The 22,626-nt window shown below is 35.7% G+C and overlaps 1 protein-coding gene and 1 pseudogene across 1 annotated transcript in view; one reads left to right on the top strand and one right to left on the bottom strand.

The window, feature by feature from the left end:
- The window catches only part of MED13L (mediator complex subunit 13L), a 425,714-nt gene that overhangs the window by 250,428 nt on the left and 152,660 nt on the right, over window positions 1-22,626 (top strand). The window contains exon 4 of the mRNA XM_044673746.1: window positions 6,483-6,566. Coding sequence (XP_044529681.1) covers window positions 6,483-6,566 — 84 coding nt within the window. The remainder of the gene's footprint in view (window positions 1-6,482; window positions 6,567-22,626) is intronic.
- LOC123232577 lies at window positions 19,550-21,050 on the bottom strand (annotated as a pseudogene).

Here is a 22,626-nt window from a genome sequence, read left to right as displayed (position 1 = left end):
AATGGAGAATCACTTGCTGAATTACTAAAATAATTCTACATTTTTAAAAATCGAATTGTAATGTAATATTAGTAATGATGTCAGGTTTCAGCAGGGGGCATTGCTAAGTTGGAGTTATGGTGTGATTCTGCCTTCATTAATATGCCTTTTTAAAAAAAAATCTTTGCCTTCTATCTTAGAATTAATACTATGTATTCACTCCTAGGCAGAAGAGCAGTAAGGACTAGGCAATGGAAATTAAATGATATGCCTAGGGTATATGCTAGGAAATGCCTGAGGTCATATTTGAACCCAGGATCTCTTTGACTCCAGGCCTCTATCTACTGACCTACCTAGCTACTCCTCCCCACCTTCTATTAATATATCATTAGATTAATATATTTTTAGATTTCTATATTTAGTAAAATATATTAATTTGAAGTGATATTTAACTAGGTCACTTGTTGCTTGTTCTTTTCCTTGGCAAGTTTAATATAAATTTATGCACTTGATTGTGTTTCAAAACAAATAAAACTGAGGAGAGGGCAAGAAAATCTTTGATGCCCTTCAAATGTTTGAAAGTTATGGTAATTTGATAATATGTAAACCTCATTTTGACATATATGTAGGTCTTACATACACACTTATACACAAATACTTCAATGATTTTTGAATCTAATTGATGTTGACCTTTCTGCCAGTGGTATTTATTACATCTCATTCATACTTTCTCATTCTGTGTAATTCCTGTCCATGCTTTCCTATAGATTCTCTCCAGAGATCTCCTTGGTCTTCTTACATTTTGTGGTTACCTGTATAGCACTCTTGAACATCCATTTGCCATCTTTCCCTCTTGCCATGTGACTCACTCATTTCTTTTCTGAGCACACATTTTCTTGAGTCTATTTTTTTCCACTACTTATTGAAATGTAGGTCATTGTTGGAAATATGCTGTAGGTTTTTTCTAACCACCAGTGTTTCTCTCCCTCATCCTTTGGATATCCCACAACTTGATTCTTTAGGGATTATGGTATTCCAGGAATCACTTTCACATATAGAATTACTGGGAGAACATTTATGTTAGGATTGTTTTTTGCCTGGGGTGCAACTTGTAATCATTGAAGGCACTGTGCAAATTGCCAAATGCAATCCAGCCTGCTGTGTTCTCCTATTAAATCCTGGTTCCATCTGCAGTGCTTATCTCAGATATACACACAACTGTACTAACTCAAAAGAAGCCTCTTTTGGCAATCTCATCACCTCCTATCGGTTCAATTATCATTTCAATGTAGATGATTTCCAAATCTCTATATTTGTATATCTAACCTTATTCTTTCTCTTGAGCCTCTCTCCCACATCATCATTTGCTTTCTGGCCATCTCTCTCTGAATGACCTATCCATTTCAACAAATGCAAAATGAAACTAATTATTTCCTTTCTCCCTAATCTTGCCACATCTGACATTTTGTAATTCTTTCGAGGATTCCACTATCTTTCTAGTCTTCTAGGTTCATAACTTTGGAATAATTAAAAAAAAAAATCCTTACCTTCTGCCTTAGAATCCATATTAAGGCAGGAGAGCAGCAAGGATGAGGTAATGGGAGTGAAGTGACTTGACCAGGGTCACACAGCTAGAAAGTGTCTGAGATCACCTTTGAACCCAGGATCTCCTGGCCCTCTATCCACTGATCTACCTAGTTCTCTCTCTTAAGAGTCATTTTTAGGGGCAGCTGGGTAGCTCAGTGGAGTGAGAGTCAGGCCTAGAGACAGGAGGTCCTAGGTTCAAATCCGGCCTCAGCCACTTCCCAGCTGTGTGACCCTGGGCAAGTCACTTGACCCCCATTGCCCACCCTTACCACTCTTCCACCTATGAGACAATACACCAAAGTACAAGGGTTTAAAAAAAAAACAAACTAAAAAAAAAAAAAGTCATTTTTAGCAATTTCCTTTTCCCCCTCAAATCCTGATCCCAATATGCAAATCAATTACCCAATTCTATTGATTTTACCTTCATAACATATCATTTATCCTTCCCCTACTCTTGATTTATAGACTCCCCCTTAATGTAGCTATCTAATTTGTCTCCCTTCCTCCAGGCTCACTTCTCTCTAATCTTTTATTCCCACAGCTACTAAATTGATGATTCCAAAAGTACAGTGTGACCTACTATGTCACCTATCCTTTAGCATCTTTCTATTTCCTATATGATAAAATACAGACTCCTTAGTGTGGAATTTAAAGTCCCCCATAAGCTGATTCCCACCTCCCTTTTTTCAGTTTTATTTTATATTGCTTTTATTAACACATTCTCTATTCTATCCAAATTCCTACTTGCTGCTTTCAGAACTTGACATTCCTTCTCTCAAATTATTCTTTCACACAGTCTGTATAGCATCCTGTCCCTTCTTCACATCCTCATTTCTTCATCTCTGCTTCTTAGAATCTTTAGCTTCCACTCAGGCTTGCTTCATATACCACCTTCCAGAGGAAATCTTTTTGGAATCCCCAGTTTGATAGCCTTCATTTTCTTCTCAAGTAATCATTTATTTATTTTTCTTGTTTAAGTCTTTTTCTCCAGTAGAAAGTAAGCTGTTTGAGAGTAGGGACTGTCTGTCTGTCGAATGAACTGACCTTTCATAAAGAGATCCTTCTTCCTTTCTAGGTTGTTTGTCCGATCCATTGAGTAACAATTCATGTTAATGAAGACCTCTTATTATAATATTTTTGGACCAGTTAAGCCAAATAGCTCTAGGGAATCCTTCTTCCATTTGAGCTGTGAAGATCTATGACTTGTAGTGACCAGACACCTTCTTGTTTTCTTCTCTCTTTTTCATTAGTAGTTAAAATGAAAGCACCATTAAAAATGATTTTCTCTGGTTGTATTTTTTCAAAGAATCTTGTGTTGATTTATCATGACCAAAATACCTCTTTAGTGGGGAATATTAAAGGGTGTATTTTGTTTTACAAAGTTAAGATTAGAAAGTATATGGGTCCGGACTTGTTTTTAACTTCTCTTCTTAAGGATTTCTTTAGTATATTTCACTGTGTGTGAACCTTTCACTTGTTTTGGTATCTTCCCTTCTCAGAATTGGTTTGTAGAACTATCATCCCTGCCAGACATAACTGGTCAAGAAATATTAAGAAAATCTTTGAAAAAAAAAACCCATGCAATCTGTCAAAAGACCACTTCAGAATTTGCAGTATATAAGAGAAATACAAATTAAAACAATACCAGGAATTCTCCTCACAACCAGGAAATTCACAAAGAAGACAAAAAATTTAAGTAGTCAAAATTGGATGGTCAGGATGAGAGTAATGGATTGCAAATGACTTGAAGATTTTGGGACAAATATAAGATTTTTGTCAAATTAATAGATTCTCCTGAACATGTTGAATGTAGAGGTTGGTGGGATTATCCATTAGAAAATTCTAATATACATTTAATGTTATAAAACTTGATTTTAGGAGAGAAAGTAGGTTTGACAATTGCCTGTAGTGTTATCATAATTAAATTTATGGTAACTGATTAGTTACTAAAAAAGAATACCTTTTACTATATTACAATGGTTTGAGATCTATACATAGTTGACTCTTCAAAAAAGACTGGGAAAGAACAACCAGTCAGGTAGAAAGATAATGAAGGAAGGAATGCCATAAAATCTTTTGAGAAGCAATTATCTAGGAGTACCAGATGATCCACAGTCTCAGATGTGGTAGAGAAGTCAAGAAGGAGAAAAACAGAGGAAAACAGCAGATGGGGCATTTATGAGATCATTGGTGACTTTGGTGAGAGTAGTTTCATTTAAGTAATGAGATAAAGCCAGAATAGACTTTAAAGGATTGAGAAGCAAGTGATAGGAGAGGAAGTGAATGGACAATTTGTAGTAATTCAGAGAATAAGGGAGAGAGGAAATGAAATATCATGAACAGAGAATAGCAAGTGGTCCAATTTGATCAGATTGTAGAATGTCTTAATGGGAGTAATGTGGAGAGAAGGGTTGAAACCAGATTTTAAAGGTTTTTAAATGTAATACTGGAGATTTTGTTATTTATCCTTGAGGCATCAGGGAATCATCAGAGCTTTTGGAATGGAGGGTGGTGGGTGGGTGTGTGTGTGTGTGTGTGTGTGTGTGTGTGTGTGTGTGTGTGTGTGTGTGTGTGATGTGGTCATATTTATATTTTAAAGGGAAGAGAGGGAAAGAAATTAGCATTTATCTAGTGCTTGCTATATACCAGGTCTTGTGTTAAACAGTAACATTGCAAATAATACTACAAATAATGAGTTAAAATTACAAATGTTAACTCATTTGATCCTCACAAGTCTGTGAGGTAAGTATTTTATTACCCATTATACATGTCAGGAAACTTTGGAAAACAAATTAGGTAGATAACTTGCCCAATGTCACAGAGATAGTAAGTATTTGAGGCTAGATTTGAATTCAAATCTTCTAGATTCTAATTTCATCACTTTATTTATTGTGCCCCCTAGCTTCCTCTAAAAATCACATTTGTTATTCACAACAATGTATGAACATAGGTGTTGTTATTATCTCCATTTTATAGTTGAGGTAACTGAGGTAAACAGGTTAAATGACTTGTTTGAGGTCTTATGTCAAGTAAGTGTCTGAGGCAGGATTGGTATTCAAGTCTTCCTTACTTGAGGCCCAGTGCTCTATCCACTGTATTACCTGACTGCCTCTAAAAATACAGCTGGGTTAAGAGAGTAAAGATTGGTGATAGGAAGATCTGCTACTAATAGATTGATACAATAAAAGTGAGAAATGTGATGCTTCAGAGAAGTCTGAAATTGAATATAGAATCAGTTAGTCTTGGCAACAGATTGAATAAAGGGGTGTCTGAGATACTGATGAGTTGAGATAGGTTGTGTACCTACATGTATGTTTGGAAAAATAATAGTATTCTTGACAAACAGGGGAAGTTGAGGTATGTGTATGTGTACTAACAAATGTAGTTTGGGATATTTTAAATGTGGATGCCAGTGGAACATTCAGGTAAAAATCTCCAGTAATTATTTGAGCTAGATGTAGGCTTTTATTTTCGGAGAACTTGGCCCAGAACTTTCCTTTGCCCATATTACATTCTGCTTCATGTATGGGTTATATCCCCCCCCCCCCAATAAATCTTCCTGTCTTTCCTCACCTTCCCCTTTCCTCTCTCCCCACCCCCCATTAAATTTCCTTTCGGCATTAATTAGGTTATTTTTCTTCTTTTCTTCCTTAGTCTCCCTAGCTCAGGGCCCTGAGCATGGTAAGCACTTAATATATGTTTGTTGAATTGAACACAGTAGTTTGTTTCTTGTCTTCCTGCCACCTCAGAGAAATCTTCTTATAATACACAGACCTGTCAGTAAGTGAAAAAATCTATATATCATCAGTAATATCATCACTTCATCACTATGTCAAACCTTAAGAGTTCAGATTCAAGGATCAGCAACAGCCATTGCTGGTGTGTGGAGTAGTGATAATACCTTTTCATTGACATTTCCAGGCAAAGAAATGGGATGTACAGTGGCCACCACAGAGTCTAGCCCAGATGTAGCGAATCTCATATTGCATTATCGGCACATTATCTCCATTTTTCCTACGGTGTCCTTGGCTGCCCTCAGCTTTCTGATGTGAAATCAGAAATTGTCATTTGTGACTTTTACACATTGTAGTGTGGCAGTGGTTTACAAACATCTTTCACACATGTGCTGTATAGTCATGTTAGATTTAATTTATGTTTGCCTGTTTTCTCAGGATAGTTACCCTTTCACTCGTCTCCCTTTCTGTAAACTCTTGAACTTTCATATTAATTCATTATTTATTCTTTCTGTGATCTTGTTTAGTCAATGGTCATTTGGGTGTTGGCATATAGAATCTGCAAGGGATTGGAAGTCTTAGATGCTTAAATATCAATAGAAAACAGTGTTGGATAACCTTGAAATCTTAATGTTGAATAATATGTATACCAATTGAACTAGTAAAATAATTCTCTGAGCCAGTGACTAAAATATCCAATGGTTTCCAAGTTTTATTCCTTCATCTCTTTCCATATTGTTTCATGTACACTTTAAAAATATACCATGTACTAATTTAACCCTAAGATAAGTCTATATGTATTAACCTCATATATAACATGATTGATTGGATTGTTTTGAGAGAGATTCCCATTATTTGGAACCAGTGAAAATCCCATAGAAATTTAATCCTTTAATGAAGTCAATGTGATAGTTATCAACTTTATTCTATGAGGAAGGACTTAGATCTTTTTTATTTATACTTTCCATATGGTAGGGAGGATAGTGACACTTTAAGTTCTCTTAGAATTCCCTAGTAGATGCATAACAAAATTAGTGGTAGTAAAGAGAGATCTGAGTCAGCTTGTTGAGTTAATCTTTCCTTCCAAAATCAAGCTTTCTTTATTGAAGGGCTTTAGAAATGGTTATGTTATTATTGAAACCATAAAAAAAAACCAACAACCTCATTCTTGATTGTTTGTAGGTGCCTAATGGATAAAAACTTTGTCAGGATTGGTAAATGGTTCGTTCGACCCTATGAAAAGGATGAGAAGCCAGTCAACAAAAGGTTAGTAATATGTTTGCTTCTTAAGAGACTGGTTCTATCTTTTGGTTTGTTATTTTCTTTTCTATCCATACTCATCTTTAGAAGGGGCTGGGGGGACTCAAATAAACTTCAAGTAATCTTAACATCTTTGGGGCATGAAAATGGATTTCAAGGCCCTATGGTTCATTCTACATTGGACTAGAAAGGTTAAATCAGAATGATTTTTATGATACCTGTGTCCAAGTCATTATCAGCCTTTGTGGAATTGGAACACTGTTTGAATGGAATAGCTTACTCAAGCTTTTCTCAAAAAATTGCTATCTGGTGCATAGTGCTTTCTTTTTATTTGATTTTTTAATTTGTGTGAATTCAAAAAGCCTGTAGTATTGGTGAAGTCTTTTTCTGTGATTAAAAAATATTGAGAATGTTGCAAGATGATGATTATTATTTTATGTCTAAACTATGTCAGACCCTTTAGCCACTATAAAGGATATAATTACCAGCCATTAAAATTTAGTCAAATTTAAATTTATAGTAAGAATTACTCTAAATTAAAATCTGAGAAGCAGGAGATGGACTGTTTATTTCAGGAAATAGGAAACCAGTCAGTTTTACTTAAGTGGGAAGTATACAAAGGGCAATAATATTAAATAAGTCTGGAAAGGTGAGTTGAGGCCAGATTCTGAGAGGCTTTCAATACCAAGGTGAAGATTTTTTTGTCCCAAAGGCTATAGGGAGCCACAACACATTATTCAGGCAGGAGGGGACATAGATGTATGCTTCAGTTATTTGGAAGCTCTATGATGGATTGATTGGAGGCAAGAAAACCAGTTTGGTGACCTCTATCTATTGGGGAAAAACTGCTAAAGATATTAGATAGTCAAAATCCACAATTTCTTTTAAACTCTCTTAGAATGGTGACTGTAGGGGACAAGTAGGTGCCTCAGTAGATTTAGAGCCAGATCTAGAGATATAAGGTCCTGGTTCAAATCTGGCCCCACACACTCCTAGCTATGTGACTCTGGGCAAGTCATTTAACCTCCATTGCCTAGCCCTTACTGCTTTTCTGCCTTCACATTAAAACACAATAATGGTTCTAAGAAGGTAGGTAAGGATTAGGGGTTGGGGATGAGGAAGACTGTGTATGTAAAAGAGTATTTTTTTTCTTAAAGAAAACAAAACATTATGCCAAATTACAGAATTTTTATATTTAAAAAAGGACCTCAGGGGTCATCTAGTATATCCCATACACAACAAAGAATCCACTCTGCCATGTAACTGCAAAGTGGCCTCGTCCTTCCTGTGTGGAACCAATTTAATGTAACTACTCATTCTACTTTGAGATGACTTTGAATTTGGGGATGTTTTAGAGTAGCCTTTCTAGATAAAAATTGGCGAAATAGACATTATCATTTGGCTTAGAATTAGAAAGATAGAATTCTGGTGTGCAGTAATATTAACTGTGCCAAGATTTTCCAATATATGGTATTTTAGGCACTGAAAGAATTCTCACTTGAAAGAATTATCATGTGTTTTGGGGAATAATGCTTGGGAAAAAATAGTGTGTAGTAGTTTAGAACAGAGTTGTTATTACCTGTTAGGTGAAAAAAGGCCAAAATGATAAGTATTTTTATAATTACTTCTCACGTAACATTTATGTTTATTATTTTTTTTTTTTTGAGACTCAAGGAAATCCTAAGAGGTATTTAAACAATGATTCTTTCTTTCCTTTTGGGGGGGGGGCAGATAAGAATTTTTTTTTTTAACTCTTATCTTCATAGTAAACCTGGGCAGACAAAGAAACTGAATTTCCAAGAGATTATTATCTCCCCAGTCTTAATGGTCAGTCTTAATTTCAGAAAAATTTAATTTCCCCAGTCTTAATTTCAGAAAAATTTTCCAAACCAAGTACTTTAAATATACTTCATTTTAATGTTAAAAATGACTACAATTCTTAATGTATCATTCCATCTGCTTTTTATTTATTTAAGTAGGAGTTGCTGGACACTTCAAGTCCTTACCATGGGTACCATATTAATTGCTTGAAAATAAACTTTACCCTGGAGATGGTAACTTGTCCTTGCATTACCAGATCATGAACAGTAATAATTTTTTTTTTTAAACCCTTACCTTCCATCTTGAAGCCAATACCATGTATTGGTTCCAAGGCAGAAAAGTGTGGTAAGGGCTAGGCAATGGGGGTCAAGTGACTTGCCCAGGGTCACACAGTTGGGAAGTGTCTGAGGCCAGATTTGAACCTAAGACCTCCTGTCCCTAGGCTTGGCTATCAATCCACTGAGCCACCCAGCTGCCCCCATGAACAGTAATTCTAATAGCAGAAATAACCTGAACACATTTTGTGATCACCTCAAAGAAAGAAGAAATGATCAATTGGTTGTAGAAGAACCTAGAGGAAGCAATGGTATAACATTTGAAAGCTATCTAATTTACTGTTAGAATTGAGCAGCATTCATTGAGTATTATATTTTTAATGAAACAAAACAAAAGGGTATCATAGTGGGATTTTACTGAAGATAGGTTCTATCTGTGTTTACACATTAATTTATCCTGGAGAATGGTATATAATTCTAGACCAAAATGGACTTGAAAAAGGAAGTTATAGATTTGACTCTTAACTTCTTACTAGAGTCTGTTATAGAATTTTATGATACATTTTGAAGGTTTTTAAAATATCTCATCAATTTTCCTACAAACTTTCGTGTTTGTCTCAGCTTGTCTCTCTCCTTATGTTGGGTTAGGTTTTGACATGAATTAAAATTTAAAATTATAATATAAGTTTCATACTAGGGAATTTGTCCTTTTCCTTGAAATATATGAAGCTCATTTGTGCCAGTGTCAAAGAATAAAACACAAATGAGATCTCTCCTCTTTTATAGTTTTATATATAAGTTTGAGAATCAAGGTGGTTCTCAGTTTTTATTTCCACTCTTCCTATTGATTTGTTTAATGTATTTTAGTTTCTCCATTGTGAAACAGCATGACATTCAATGGTTAAGTTCATTAGGAGAATATTAAAAGGAAACCTTGATTGTCACCAAGTCAAGAAGCATTTATTGAGTTCGAGGTATTTATTGTTGCTGTTCTTGAAGGCACTGCTAAGCAGTGGGCATACAGAGAAAGGCCCAGAACCATACAGAATACCATTCCCTGCACACAGTCTTTTTGAGGGAGAGAACATTCAAACATCTATTTAAAAACAAGATAAATGCAGGATAAATTGGAGATAATCTCCAAAGGAATGCACAAAGATTAAGAGCTAGAAAAGACTTACTATAGAATATAAGACTTTGACTGAAACTGGAAGTAAGCTAGTCAGGAGTCAGTCAGGAGGGAGAGATGGTGCTTGTTTCACTGGATCATAGAGGGGTAGATTGGGACCAGGTACTTATTCAGGGAAATCTAATAATAGCATTGGAGCTATTTAGAGGAGTGGCCTAGAGCTGAGGTTGACTTGGCTACTTTTATCTAGAGGCTCTAGATTGCTCTTTGTGCTTCGTGAATCTTGTACCTAGAGGTTATTCAGAGTTAAACTCATCATAAACACATTCAAGCACATATATTTTAAAGGAATAAATCTATTGTATAGAGGTACAAATGGATGTATCATTACTAAAACTTTCAATTATCCACTCTCCTGATTATTCTGATCAGTTGACATCCCTTAGGAGTAGTAAATTGTACATATTTGGAAGTATAAGATAATGCTGGTCAATTTTGACTCCTGGTTCTTGTCTACTGGTTTGAAAATCAGATTCTGAACTTGTTAGCTTAATTATTCCCATTAATTTTATGCTAGTATAATCCATCAATTATAGGTGTGTGTATGTGTGTCTGATATCTTAGTCCTTTTTGCAAATCTGGTGAAGCAGGAAAAATATGGATGAACCTAAATTTATTATTTTATAAGATAACTTTTAGCTCTACTAAATATTGTAAATCATGGACATAATCATAAGGATAGTCAAGGATAATATCACGTATTACTTTTCCCTTTAATTTTTTAGAGCATTTGATATTCATTTAAGCAAATTGTTTTTATATGATAAGCAGTAATTTATGGAATATCATATTAACTGATACACTTTCCCCAGAACTGAATCTCCTTATTTGGAGTTATTTCTATGTCAGATTTAGTTTTTAGGGACACATATGAACTTTGCTTTTCAGGTATTTTGACTCATAAAATATGGTATTACTTTTGATGCTAAAATACCTTCTGTGTATTGGGAAGATACAATGATGTATCAATTAATAACTCAGGTAAAATTGGAACCTGTGGATGAGTTTTAAGTAACTTGTATTCAGCTTATCATTTTTCAAATAATGTAGACTTTTAAGTGGTGTAAGAAATCATGGTGTTGTGAAGTTCACAAATTCTCCAATACACATAAAAGCTTTGTAGATTCTTGGCAATTAGGTGCCATGATGTAAGCATTTTCTGAAAAGCATTTCTTGAATCATCAGGAAGTGTCATTTGTGTGTGTTCCATGTAGGAAGATTTCCACAACAGATCCCCTGTCTTCTATCGCATCCATTTCTAGGGAGAGAGCTTTTTTAGTAATAGTTTATTCTCCCCCCCCCCCCATTACATTGAGAAATAATTTTTTTTACATTTGTTTTCTCACTATACCATCTTTTAAAAAAGATTATTTGCTTTATAGAAAATTTTTCTGATATGTGTAAGATAGAATTGATTTACTCATGTATCTTTTTATTTTACTTTGTTCTTTCTTTGCAAAAAGTGTACCCAGAAAAAAATTCCAGTTTATTAATTACAATATTTTTTTTCACAATCTTTTCCCCCTTAATTATTCATGGTCCGAGACTCAGAATTCTTATCGAAGGCTGGAAAGTAGTACAATGGATTTGGAGGGTTTTTAAAAAAAACAAACAAAAAATATTTTATTTTTCCCCAATAACATATAAGTACATTTTTTAACATTCTTTAAAAAAATTTTGAGTTCCAAATTCTCTCCCTTCTTCCTTATTCCTTCCCACTCCTTCCTTCTTCCTGAGATGGTTAGCAATTTGATATAGATTTTACATGTACAATTATGTAAAGCATATTCCCATATTAGTAATTTTATAACCACTATCTTTGTTGAAGTATGAAGAGATATAAACATCTAATAAAGACCCTCAAATTTACTTAAATTTTTGGTGACTTTGAGTGAAAAGTTTGGAAGTAGGTGAGGATGGAACAGTTTGGGGGTGGGTGGGGAATACAGATCTAGAATAAGAATTAAGAATTTGAAAATCCAGTCTTTAAAGAAGCATTACATCTGTTCATCTTGGATAAGGAAAAAAATGCTATAATTATAGTTTACCTAATTTTATTTGTGTGATTGATTAAAAAAAAACTAAGCGCCAAAATGTTTTGTTTCTGATGCTATTTTATACAAAAATTTAACCAGTATAGCCAGCTAGATGGTTTATATGATAGACAAATTGACCAGGAGTCAAGAACACCTTAATCCAAAACCTGCCTCTGATATTTAGTTGCTCTGTGATCCTGAACAAGTCACTTAACCTATCTGTTTCAAGTTACACATCTGTAAACTAGAAATTTTATCACTTTCTTCCCAGGGTTGTAGTGTGAATGTATTGAGAATATTTGTAAAGTGCTCTATAAGTCTTTACTGTATAAATATTAGCTATTATGAATAGAGCAAAGGAGTCTAAAAATTGACTTAGCAAACATGTAGATTATTTTACTAGCTTGAGAGATATGTGAGCCACCTAGCTTCCACTAGAAACAATTTTTGACAATTGTTCTCTGACATTTTGCTATTCAGATTCTTTCCCTCCCTCCTCAGCACCCCCACTTGAGGTGGAAAATAGTCTGATATGTTATATTTCCCTATTCCCCATGTTTTGACAAGATATATCTCACATATACAATAAAAAAACTTATGATGGAAATAAAGTAAAGGATTATGTAGTTTGATCTGCAATCAGATTCCAACAATTTCTTCTTTGGCTGTAGATGGTGGACTTGTTTGTTTTGTTGTTGTTTTATCATAAGTCCCTTGGTAATAGATTAGTTCTTCACAGTTGTTATACAGTACTTCTATTAGTGTATACACTGTTCTCCTAGTTCTACTCACTTCACTTTGAATCAGTTTATATGAGTCTTTCCAGGCATTTCTGAAATCATCCTTTTGTTCATCATTTCTTATGGTGCAGTAGTTTTCCATTACAACCACTGGACATAGTTTGCTTAGACATTCTCCAATTGATGGATCTCCCCTCAGTTTTCAATTCTTTGCTTATACAAAGAGAGCTGATAGAAATATTTTGGTAGGTGCTTTCCCTCCCCCTTCCCCGCCTTCTCCAGTCTCTTTGGAATTCAGCCCCTTTAGTGGTATTGCTGGGTTAAAGGGTATACAGTTTTATGGTCCTTTGGGCATTGTTCCATATTGCTCTCCAGAATGGTTGGATCATTTTGATGTGTTTGAGTACTGAGTAAATGTAAAGAAAAATTTCCTTGGAACAAAGTTTGTTCTTTTCTATGGATTTTAGCTATGGTTTCTTTTTAAAGGTAGTTTATGACAAATATCTAACTATCCAGAATTTCATGAGGACTTTTGCCTTTATGAGGACTTTGGTGACTGATCAGTGAAATCCCTATAAGGCTTATGCGTTTTTTTTTCCCATTGTACATTCATTATTGGCATGGTATAAAAGGATAAAGCCCTGCTGTGTTGCTAATTAGATTCGTGAGTACTAGTCTTTGAAATGCCTGCCAGTGATTGTAGTCACTTACTGTATCAGTAATGAATTTACATAGGGCATTTTTATAAGTAGTTAGAGGCCCTTTTAGTTTCTTAGATACTATATTGTTACTTGCTGTAATTTTCTAGGCCACTTATAAATGATCTCTTATTGAGACTGCATCAAAAATTGAAAATTCAATATTAAAGTCATAGTATTGGAACAAAATGTTTTCCTTCTGTTGGATTTTATTCCCAAAGCTCTATAATTATTATAACTGCAGAGAAATGTTTTTCTTTTATTAATTTAGCTGAAATGTATACTTGTGAAAGGTATTTGAATTATGAAGGTCAGATAACTCATAGAAGCCTGGAGCTAGAAGGGACTCTGCTGCTCTCTTAATCCAGCCTCTTTATTTTATTGGTAAAGAAAGGGAAGCTCAGAGCAAAGGTATTGTTATTCGATCACTAATAGCATCACTTCACCCCAAACCCCTACCCCAAGACTATTGTCTTTTATAAACTGTGCACTTAAAGGAATCCATATCTGAAAAACTATTGTGCTGTTTTTTATATCACATTCTCTGTTGAATTGCTGAAATCATCTGGTCTCACATTCTCATTTTCCCAACAAGAAGCTCAAGGTCAGAGCTTAACTTACCCAGATCCCACAAGGTGCTAAGGTTCAGATCCCACAAATATGCTTTTCACTTTGACCTGTTGTCTTTGTTTTTCCTTTTCTTCCAGCTCTGCTGTTTACTCCCAGTGTGTTGTTGGGCAAGTTATTTTTCTTTTTTAAGACCTCAGTTTTTTCACCTGAAAAATGGAATGGTTGGACCAGGTGATCTTTGTGGTCCTTATGATATAAAAGTCTTTGAGTGTCTTTGAGTCCTCCCTTTTTACTAAACAATTTCATTTTCATTCTGACCTTACCCTTCTTATTTTGTTCTCTCCAAGTGACTTTTTTTTCCCCTTTTAGCACTTCAACTCAAAAATAGGTTTATTTTCCCAGATGTCATGCTATGGCTGTGGTTTCAGTTGTGAAAGATATCCACTGTAAACAACATGAGAAATGCTTTAACCTGTAGACTCAAGGGAATACTTGCATCCTCACTGTTGGCAAAGATGATACCAATTGATTGTGTTAACCAGTGTTGACATGTTTCTAACTGAGGGATATTTTAAAGTTGTTGGTAGTTAGTTGAGGGCTATTTGACTTGTTTATTTTTCAATATTGTTACTAGTGTAAACTTGGACATTTAGATCAAGGTAAAAATTAAGATGGATTTTAAGAGAATAGTAAAATCAATATACAGTATTTATTAGCTTGATCAAAACTGAAGAATTTCAGAGTTAGAAGGAACTTTAGCATCTATAGAGATAAGCACAAGTGACTGATACCAAAAAAGGTCTATGAATTCTGGAATTGTATCTCATACTAATTTTGTTAGCTGAATAGGCATGGATTCGATAGTCTATTTTTTTTATACAAACACACTATAATATAAAAAAATTAGTAATTTTATCACTGAATTGATATTTTCAATTCAACAAGGATTTATTGATCACATACCAGAGGTTAAGCATGATACTCGACACTGATGGACATAACAAGTGAAGAAGATGATGGGGAAGAAGGTTCCTATCTTTATAGTTTTTTGGTGGTATAGAAGTGTAAGCAGATATATCCCTCAAAGGCAATTATAGACGAATACCAGAAGAAAATAAAATTGCATGCCATGATTTTTTTGAGACATGGGAAGATCACAGAGGCAAGAAATCAGTGTAGTTTGGAGTATTTTCGAAAGATCTTATGGAATAAATAAGGGTTATTATGTCTTAAAGGATCTTTTGTCTGTGTCAGTAGGTGGGGAATCCAGGTAAAGAGGAATGAATATGGGCACAGGGGCAAAATAGATATCTTATATAGAGGAGAAATGAAGGACCTTAGGATTGGTATATTTAGAGCTTGAAGGAGCCCTTGGAGATATCTAGTCAAGTTTATTCATTTTGTAAATGAGAAAGTTACAACCCATTGAGAAGATGGGACTAACCTAGGATGGTCACACAGATAGTACATAGCCATGCTGGGATTTGAAATGGTGTCTTTTGGTTCAAATAAATGCTCTTTCTGTTTTGTTGTGATTCCTCTAAGATTGACCTAAGTGGAGAAATGGGCACATATTTGGGCAGTATAGGAGGTGAGGCTGAGCTGTTCTTCTGGACTTTCAGGATCAGTAGGCTAGAGATCCCTTGAGAGTCAAAAAGGTATAATTAAAATTAATCTTAGACACTATATATTGAATTATAATTTGTAAAAGAAAGAAAAATATTACTAGGCTATCCTTAACTACCAAGGTCTCCCAGCCTTGCAGCCCTTTTTCAATCCTCAAATTTGGCCAGTTTTACAAGAGCCAGCATAGGAAAGATAAGATCAGAGATCGCTGGGCAGAGCAAGGGGAGTCCTCCCTCAGGATGAGGCCTTTCTCCAAAAAAAGACCTCTGCTAATTCTCAGCCCATTAATTTCACATTATTTCCCCACTGATTTTTTGGGAGGCCAGCATGTTAAACCTCCCCACTTTTGACCCTGGGAGATTAACATGCTAATCTCCCCAGTAAATCATTTCATTTATGGTGTCTATACAATTTAGGATTGTCTCATTAGGTACATAAGGGCACAAAAGATGTACGTTTCAAGGAACGTGCAACTACAGTTTGGATAATTAAAACAAATGATTGATAGATGCACTGGCAAGGAGCCATTAGGGGGCATTCCCCTTTTTGGCATGAGACTTTTACAGTCATGATGGGAATGATGATGATGGGAAGAGCAAAAGTGGATGGAGGCCTCAGCCCTCTTTGTTCAGTTTATTTATATCCAAAGGTTCATACAGAATTCGATAATGTAGTGTTTGGTTTCTAGAAACATCCTCTGTTGCTGTCATCTTCATAGTCTATTTGGAATTATTGTGCTGCTGACAGCATCTTCTCTAGATCTGATTTCCTGGTCCAGGTTATTGGCAATCTTACCCTAAAATTGCTTTAAAAAGATCTTAGAGGGGCAGCTGGGTAGCTCAGTAGAGTGAGAGTCAGGCCTAGAGACAGGAGGTCCTAGGTTCAAACCCTCAGTGGCCTCAGCCACTTCCCAGCTGTGTGACCCTGGGCAAGTCACTTGACCCCCATTGCCCACCCTTACCACTCTTTCACTTATGAGACAATACACTGAAGTTAAGGGTTTAAAAAAAAAAAAAAAAGATCTTAGACTGTGGACTTTTAGGATAATTTCACGCCAAAACTTAATGACCTGTTTTATTGCTTTGGAAACATGGATAAAAGTATACAAAATGATGAAATGTTTGCAGAGGCCACAGGGTTTTGAGCAAGCTCTCAGAGGTACCCCAACCAAGGAAATGTTTTGTCCTGACCAATCACTAATTGATTTTTTTTTAAACTCGTTTAGAGTTTTGACTAAATTTTGTTCTTAGGCAACATGGTAGATCTTGATAGAGCCAAACAGGAAATGTGTAGAATTAAATTAATAAGTCTTTGAGAAGCCAACAAGGCATATGTTGTTTTCAATATATATCATCCAATTCTGAACCATGACAATGTTCTAAAGAGCACATTATCCTTAAAAATGGGGAAAATGAGGCAGCTAGGCAGATCAGTGGATTGAGAGCCAGGCCTAGAAATGTGAGTTCTGAGGTTCAAATCTGGCCTTATACACTTCCTAGTCATGTGATCTAGGGCAAGTCATTTAATTCCCATTCCATAGCCCTTACCACTCTTCTGTCTTAGAACCAAGATATAGTATTGACTCTAAAGTGGAAGGTAAAGTTTTTTTAAAAATGGGGGAAGAACTGCTTCTCAAGTGAACTGTGACAATTTTGAAAAACAGAGGTATAATATTCTCTATTAATGACCTCAAATTATAATAGTTTTATGTGACAATATAATAATAATTGAAAAAGTTTTAGGTATACATATAAAATTGTTGGATGGAATAGATTTTCTTTTTAAAGTGTCTCAAACTAAATTTTGTGATCCTTAAATTCCATTATTCCCTCTGTACCCCTTTACAACTTTTTGAGATTTTGTTCTTTTCTATTATTGATGATTTTGCTCTTTTATATTAATAAATGATGATCCATTTCCATTTAATTCTTTTTGTCTCCTTTTTAAGCCTCCAGACATTTCAAGATGTCCTTCAACTCCCCAAAAAATAAAAGCGCTGGCATGGGAAAGATAAGACCATAGGTACTGGGCCAGAAAGGAGCTTAGAGGTTATTTTGTTCATCCTCCCCAATATCTACAGAAAAAGAACCCAAGGCAAGAATGTTCTTGTCTAAGGTTACTCACATAGTAAGTGGCCGAACTCAGGTTTGAACCCAAGACTCAACTCCAAATTCAGTGCCCTTGCTACTGCCTGTGCCACCTTCAGTTACTTACAAGCAAAACTCAGGATCCTCATATGGAGACTCCCTCATTTTCTATGGGACTCAGACTTGGCAGCACTCTTGGTGTCCCAATGCAGTACTGATTTGTTCTCTTTTAGTTGTTATTATCAGGCTGTAGACCACCAACATTGCCCTCATCATATAGTAACCAATGTCAGTGGAGCCACATTTGGAACAATTCTGCTCCCTGGGTCTGTCCTATGTGAAGTGTACCCCACCTTGAAATGGGGCCTCTCTTGACTGTGTCCTCCAGCCCTGGCTCCTTAGGACCTCTTTCCAACATGTCCTTTATCTCTGGTTGGAATCTACTTATTTGTGAAGATGTTTCCTTCCTGTGATTGAATGGATTCTCTTAGAAAGTGGGCCATGTTGCTTTTGTCTTTCTGTTCACAACATCTATCATGTGTCTGGCACATTTGGTTTTTGCACAAATCTGTTATTCTCTTATTAGTATAAGGAATTTCTAATGAGGAAAGTCCTTCGTTTGATGCAGGGCAGCACTTTTGCTTTTCTGTGTTAGAGAAAGGTTAAAGGACTTTGTCCAGGGTCATATAGCCAGGATGGGTCAGAGACACTACTTCAACAGATTCTGCCTTCCCCAACAAGCATACACTGTGTGGCAGGAAGTGTATTAAAATAGCCGCTCCTCTCAAATTGCTTATAGTTTAATGAAGGAATAAAACATATAAAAGGGAGCTGGGGAAGAGTATCCATGTGAAAGCATAGTGTTGAAGTCTGCCAGGTCAGAAGCCGAACTTGGAGGAGAATGATTGTTGCCTAGCCTTCTGAAAGGTCGCCCCAAATGGTGGCTTCAGGAAAGACTTACTAGTGGGAGATGGAGGGTAGCATGGATATGAAATGTTCCTGGGGGCTGAGACTCCAGGCATTGAAGGAAGTTTCAGATAGCAACTGATGCATCATATCATGGTGAACAGCCTGAAAAGCTAGAGATGTTTCCTTTTCCCTTGGTTCTTCAGCAATTTCAACACCCCCAGAAACTTGTAAATGCTTTATTTATACTCCTTTCATTTTTTCAAGTAGCCTTTGTTTAATTTTTATTCTGCACCCATCCTTTTTTTTTTCTTTTTTTTTTTTTTTTAAACCCTTATACTTCGGTGTATTGTCTCATAGGTGGAAGATTGGTAAGGGTGGGCAATGGGGGTCAAGTGATTTGCCCAGGGTCACACAGCTGGGAAGTGGCTGAGGCCAGGTTTGAACCTAGGACCTCCTGTCTCTAGGCCTGACTCTCACTCCACTGAGCTACCCAGCTGCCCCCTCCATCCTTTTCTTTTAATAGATTGAAGCCTCATTTAATGCTTGTGGAGTGAAAGCTCTGCTTGTCCTACTCAGCTGAAAAGACTTTTGAGTATGGGCTTGATGGTGATGGATGAACTGACTGTATGCCTGTTGCTGGCTGATCATCCGAGGTTCAGCAGTGCTTATCACTAGACTGGCCATAGAACAATTTTTCAGGCCACAAATACTTTTTAAAAATAAGAATCATCTGCATTTTATTTCTGTTTTACAGAGTAATTATTGAAGCCTGATATACCTTTGTAGTACAGGGATAATTGATCTGCAAGTAACAGTGATAGGAGAAAGGGCATCTGAAAAATAGTCATATATCTTATCCACTGTAACTAGAAAAGATTCTTCTGTCTGATCCCCAAATGTGATAAAACCTGAGAAGGTTATATACATTAACATAATAGTCTTGTTTCGGAAATGGGCTTTTAAAAAAGTTACTGGAGATACAAATTGTCCATGTAATAACCAAAAGATCATTTTAATTAACAACGTTAAACAAATGTATCAAATGATTATAAATATTTGGTGACTTTCAGGAAAGCTGCTACTCAGGCTCAATGGCTGACACTGTTCAATAATTTCCCCAAAGTTGGGTTTTTCCTTTGCAGTTGCTACTCTTTCCTTGTCATTTATTTGTTTGTTTATGTCTTCTTCTGGATTCCTTCAGAAATGTAGATTTCCAGCTTATGTTTGCAAGGTAAATAGCTCTGAAATTTTACTGGTAAGCAAAGTAAAGTGAGTGGCCAGTGAGTAATGAAGTGGGACTGTGGGTGTGAACCTAATAATCAGATCCTCTTTTTCTGGGATTTCCTTAACTTTTTCATCCAACTTTCTGCTGCCACTTCTTCCAAAGTATTGGACTTCTCTGGTCTTGGAGAGTCCCAGTTAGATTGTAAATCTAGTCTAGTATTCTCTCTTCCATGATCTGGGGTTGCTGGGCAATTCTCAGTCTAGAGAGGACTGAGAGCCATAGGACTCTCTGCTCATTGCCAGGAAAGCAGATCAGACGCTTGCTCCAGTGCTCCAGCTCAATCATCCCTGGTGTCAGCCTCATTGAACCACCATCTTCCCACCATCTCAGGAATGGGATTTCAATTTCCTGGTCCTAAGACCTCAAGAAGCAAGAAAAGCCAAGGGTCCCGGGGAGAGGAGGATAGAGGTTTGGGCTTGCTAAGGACATAGGGATCTACAGGGAACTACAGATCCCATAGGCCACAACTACTTTTAAAGAATATTGACTAAATAGTGAAGACATTGGAATCTGCATTGATTAGAAGGAGTAACAAAGTTAAAAGTTTATAGGTGGTCTAATATCTATGTGATTCCTAGTATCCATAAACCACACTTAAGGAAATTGCAGAGCCTGCAAACTCTGAACATTTATCGTAAATTCAGTCCAACAGGATGATGAACTGTCTTTTGATAGTAATGATGTGAGTCTGCTCAGAAGCTTCTTGTAATAATATTTTAGCTTTCATGATAAAGTCTTAACTAGCTGTGAAATTAAGCATTTTGGACTAGTAATGCCTTTTCAGATTTTTAATCTCTTTAAAGTAGAGAATTTTAAGTGAACAGAAATTCAGATTTAGAAGAGTCCTCAGGAGCAACCTAGTATGAACTGTACTTGAAAATTAATTCCCCATAAGTGGTGATCTAGCCTTTGCTTACAGACCTCTGGGGAGAGAAAAGCTTTAATTTTTATGATGTTTATCCTGATGGTAAGACCCACTAGACTAGACCTTTTGGCAATTTCTGCTCACTGCTTCTAATTTGACCTTCCCAGGACAAAGAGAAATATATTCCTTCTTATATTTGATAACCCTCCAAACACTGAAGCTTCTGGCATCATAGCTCTGGCTAGATCACAGGCGTAGACTGATTTTGCCCCTTTATAAATGAGGAAATTAAGGTCCCAAAGTCACAGGTAGTAGGTGTCAGAGGAGGGACACAAACCCTGGTTCTTTTGCTTCAGAGCTAGTGCTTGTTCTACTAGGCCACACTTCATGTTACCCCAAGTTTTCTCTTCAGGCTACCTCTTCTCATACGCCATAGATGCAAGATTCATCATTCTTGATTATCCTTGTTAGCATATTGTCTTGTCCAGCACAGAGCAAAATTCTAACTCAGGCTTTAAAGCCTACCCCTTCAACAAAACTATTTTGACTACACTAGTCCTGCATTCATCTTTCTATGAAATTTCATGGCATTTATACTCTTTATCATGCAATTTAGCTCTTTAATTATAGATTGTCTTTTGTTTCATTTGTGCATTTGTAACCTCATAGAAGGACCTAGAAACTTTGATATTGTTCCTATATCTCCACTCAGATGGGATTTAGTATATAATTTTTTGAATAAGGTTTTCTTCTCCCAAATTTCATGAAAAAACCATCAGTGCTGATTGGAGTTAGAGGAGATATGTCAGCATCAAACTAAAAAAGGATTCATGCTTCAAGTAAAATGAGATCAATTCTATAATAACCTTGACTTAAAATCATAATATGTATGAAGTATCTAACAAAACCAACTAGCTGCCAACAGTCCTGTTAAAAATCAACAAATAGAAGGACAAAGCATGGAATTAATGGTGAGGGTGGAGTGTTTCAATAACTTATAAAAGCCTCTTGCTTTGCATCACCGTTATTCCTTCACGTAATTGTGGCATTCATTTTAGGAACAATTAGGTGGTACAGTGGACCAAAAACTGACCATGGAGTCAGGAAAAGCTAAGTTCAAATTGAACTTTGGACACTTAATAGATGTGTGACCTTGGGCAAGTCATTTAACCCCATCTGTGCCTCAGTTTTCTCATTTGTAAAATGAACTGGAGAAGGAGATGGCAAACCACTCCAGTATCCTTGCCAAGAAAATCTCAGGTGAGATCATGGAGAGTCTCTGGTGACTGAAACAAGTGAATGACCAAGCAATAGTTTGTGTCTATAATGCATAGCAATGCATATCCAAAATAGTAGAGAAGGAAGCCTTTTTGTTCTTCAGATAAGCAAAAGGATTAACTATACTTCCAGAATCATTTGAACAAAAAATAAAAAGCAAACTTAGTTTGATTAAACTAATAATCTATGGAAGATACAAGCTTCTTCTTTGCGAGTTAATTATCTAAGTTTAAGAAGCCATTTTCCAAAAGTGACATGAATTTTGAATTACTATAATGTTGAAGTGTGTTTACCTTTCTGGCAGTTTTGACTTAGAGATAATAACCCATTGCATTTAAAAGACTAGTTTTAACATTAAATATTAATTGTTACCAGTTGGAAAGATAGGGAATTCATAATGAATCTTATCTTTCCTGAAAATTATTATACTGAAATGAGATGATTAAAGAATTATTTGGTGTGATATTTATTGAAAGCAGAAGAAAAAAAATATCCATCTCTTAGATGGCACGATTAGTATTTGCTTATCCCAAAAGTCCTTCTCCATCACTATCCCTATAAATTATGTTATACTAAAAGACATAGTTTAAGTGGTCTCATCATATATTTAAATCTGGTATTTGATTTGGCTTTTAGAAATTTTCATTATGACTATTGAGAATGATAAACTTTGTCCGTTTCATTATT

The sequence above is a fragment of the Gracilinanus agilis genome, chromosome 1 (assembly GCF_016433145.1).
Source record: "Gracilinanus agilis isolate LMUSP501 chromosome 1, AgileGrace, whole genome shotgun sequence".
Classification (NCBI taxonomy): domain Eukaryota; kingdom Metazoa; phylum Chordata; class Mammalia; order Didelphimorphia; family Didelphidae; genus Gracilinanus; species Gracilinanus agilis.
The sequence above is the reverse complement of the archived record's forward strand: the minus strand, read 5'-3'. Positions and strand labels throughout refer to the sequence as shown.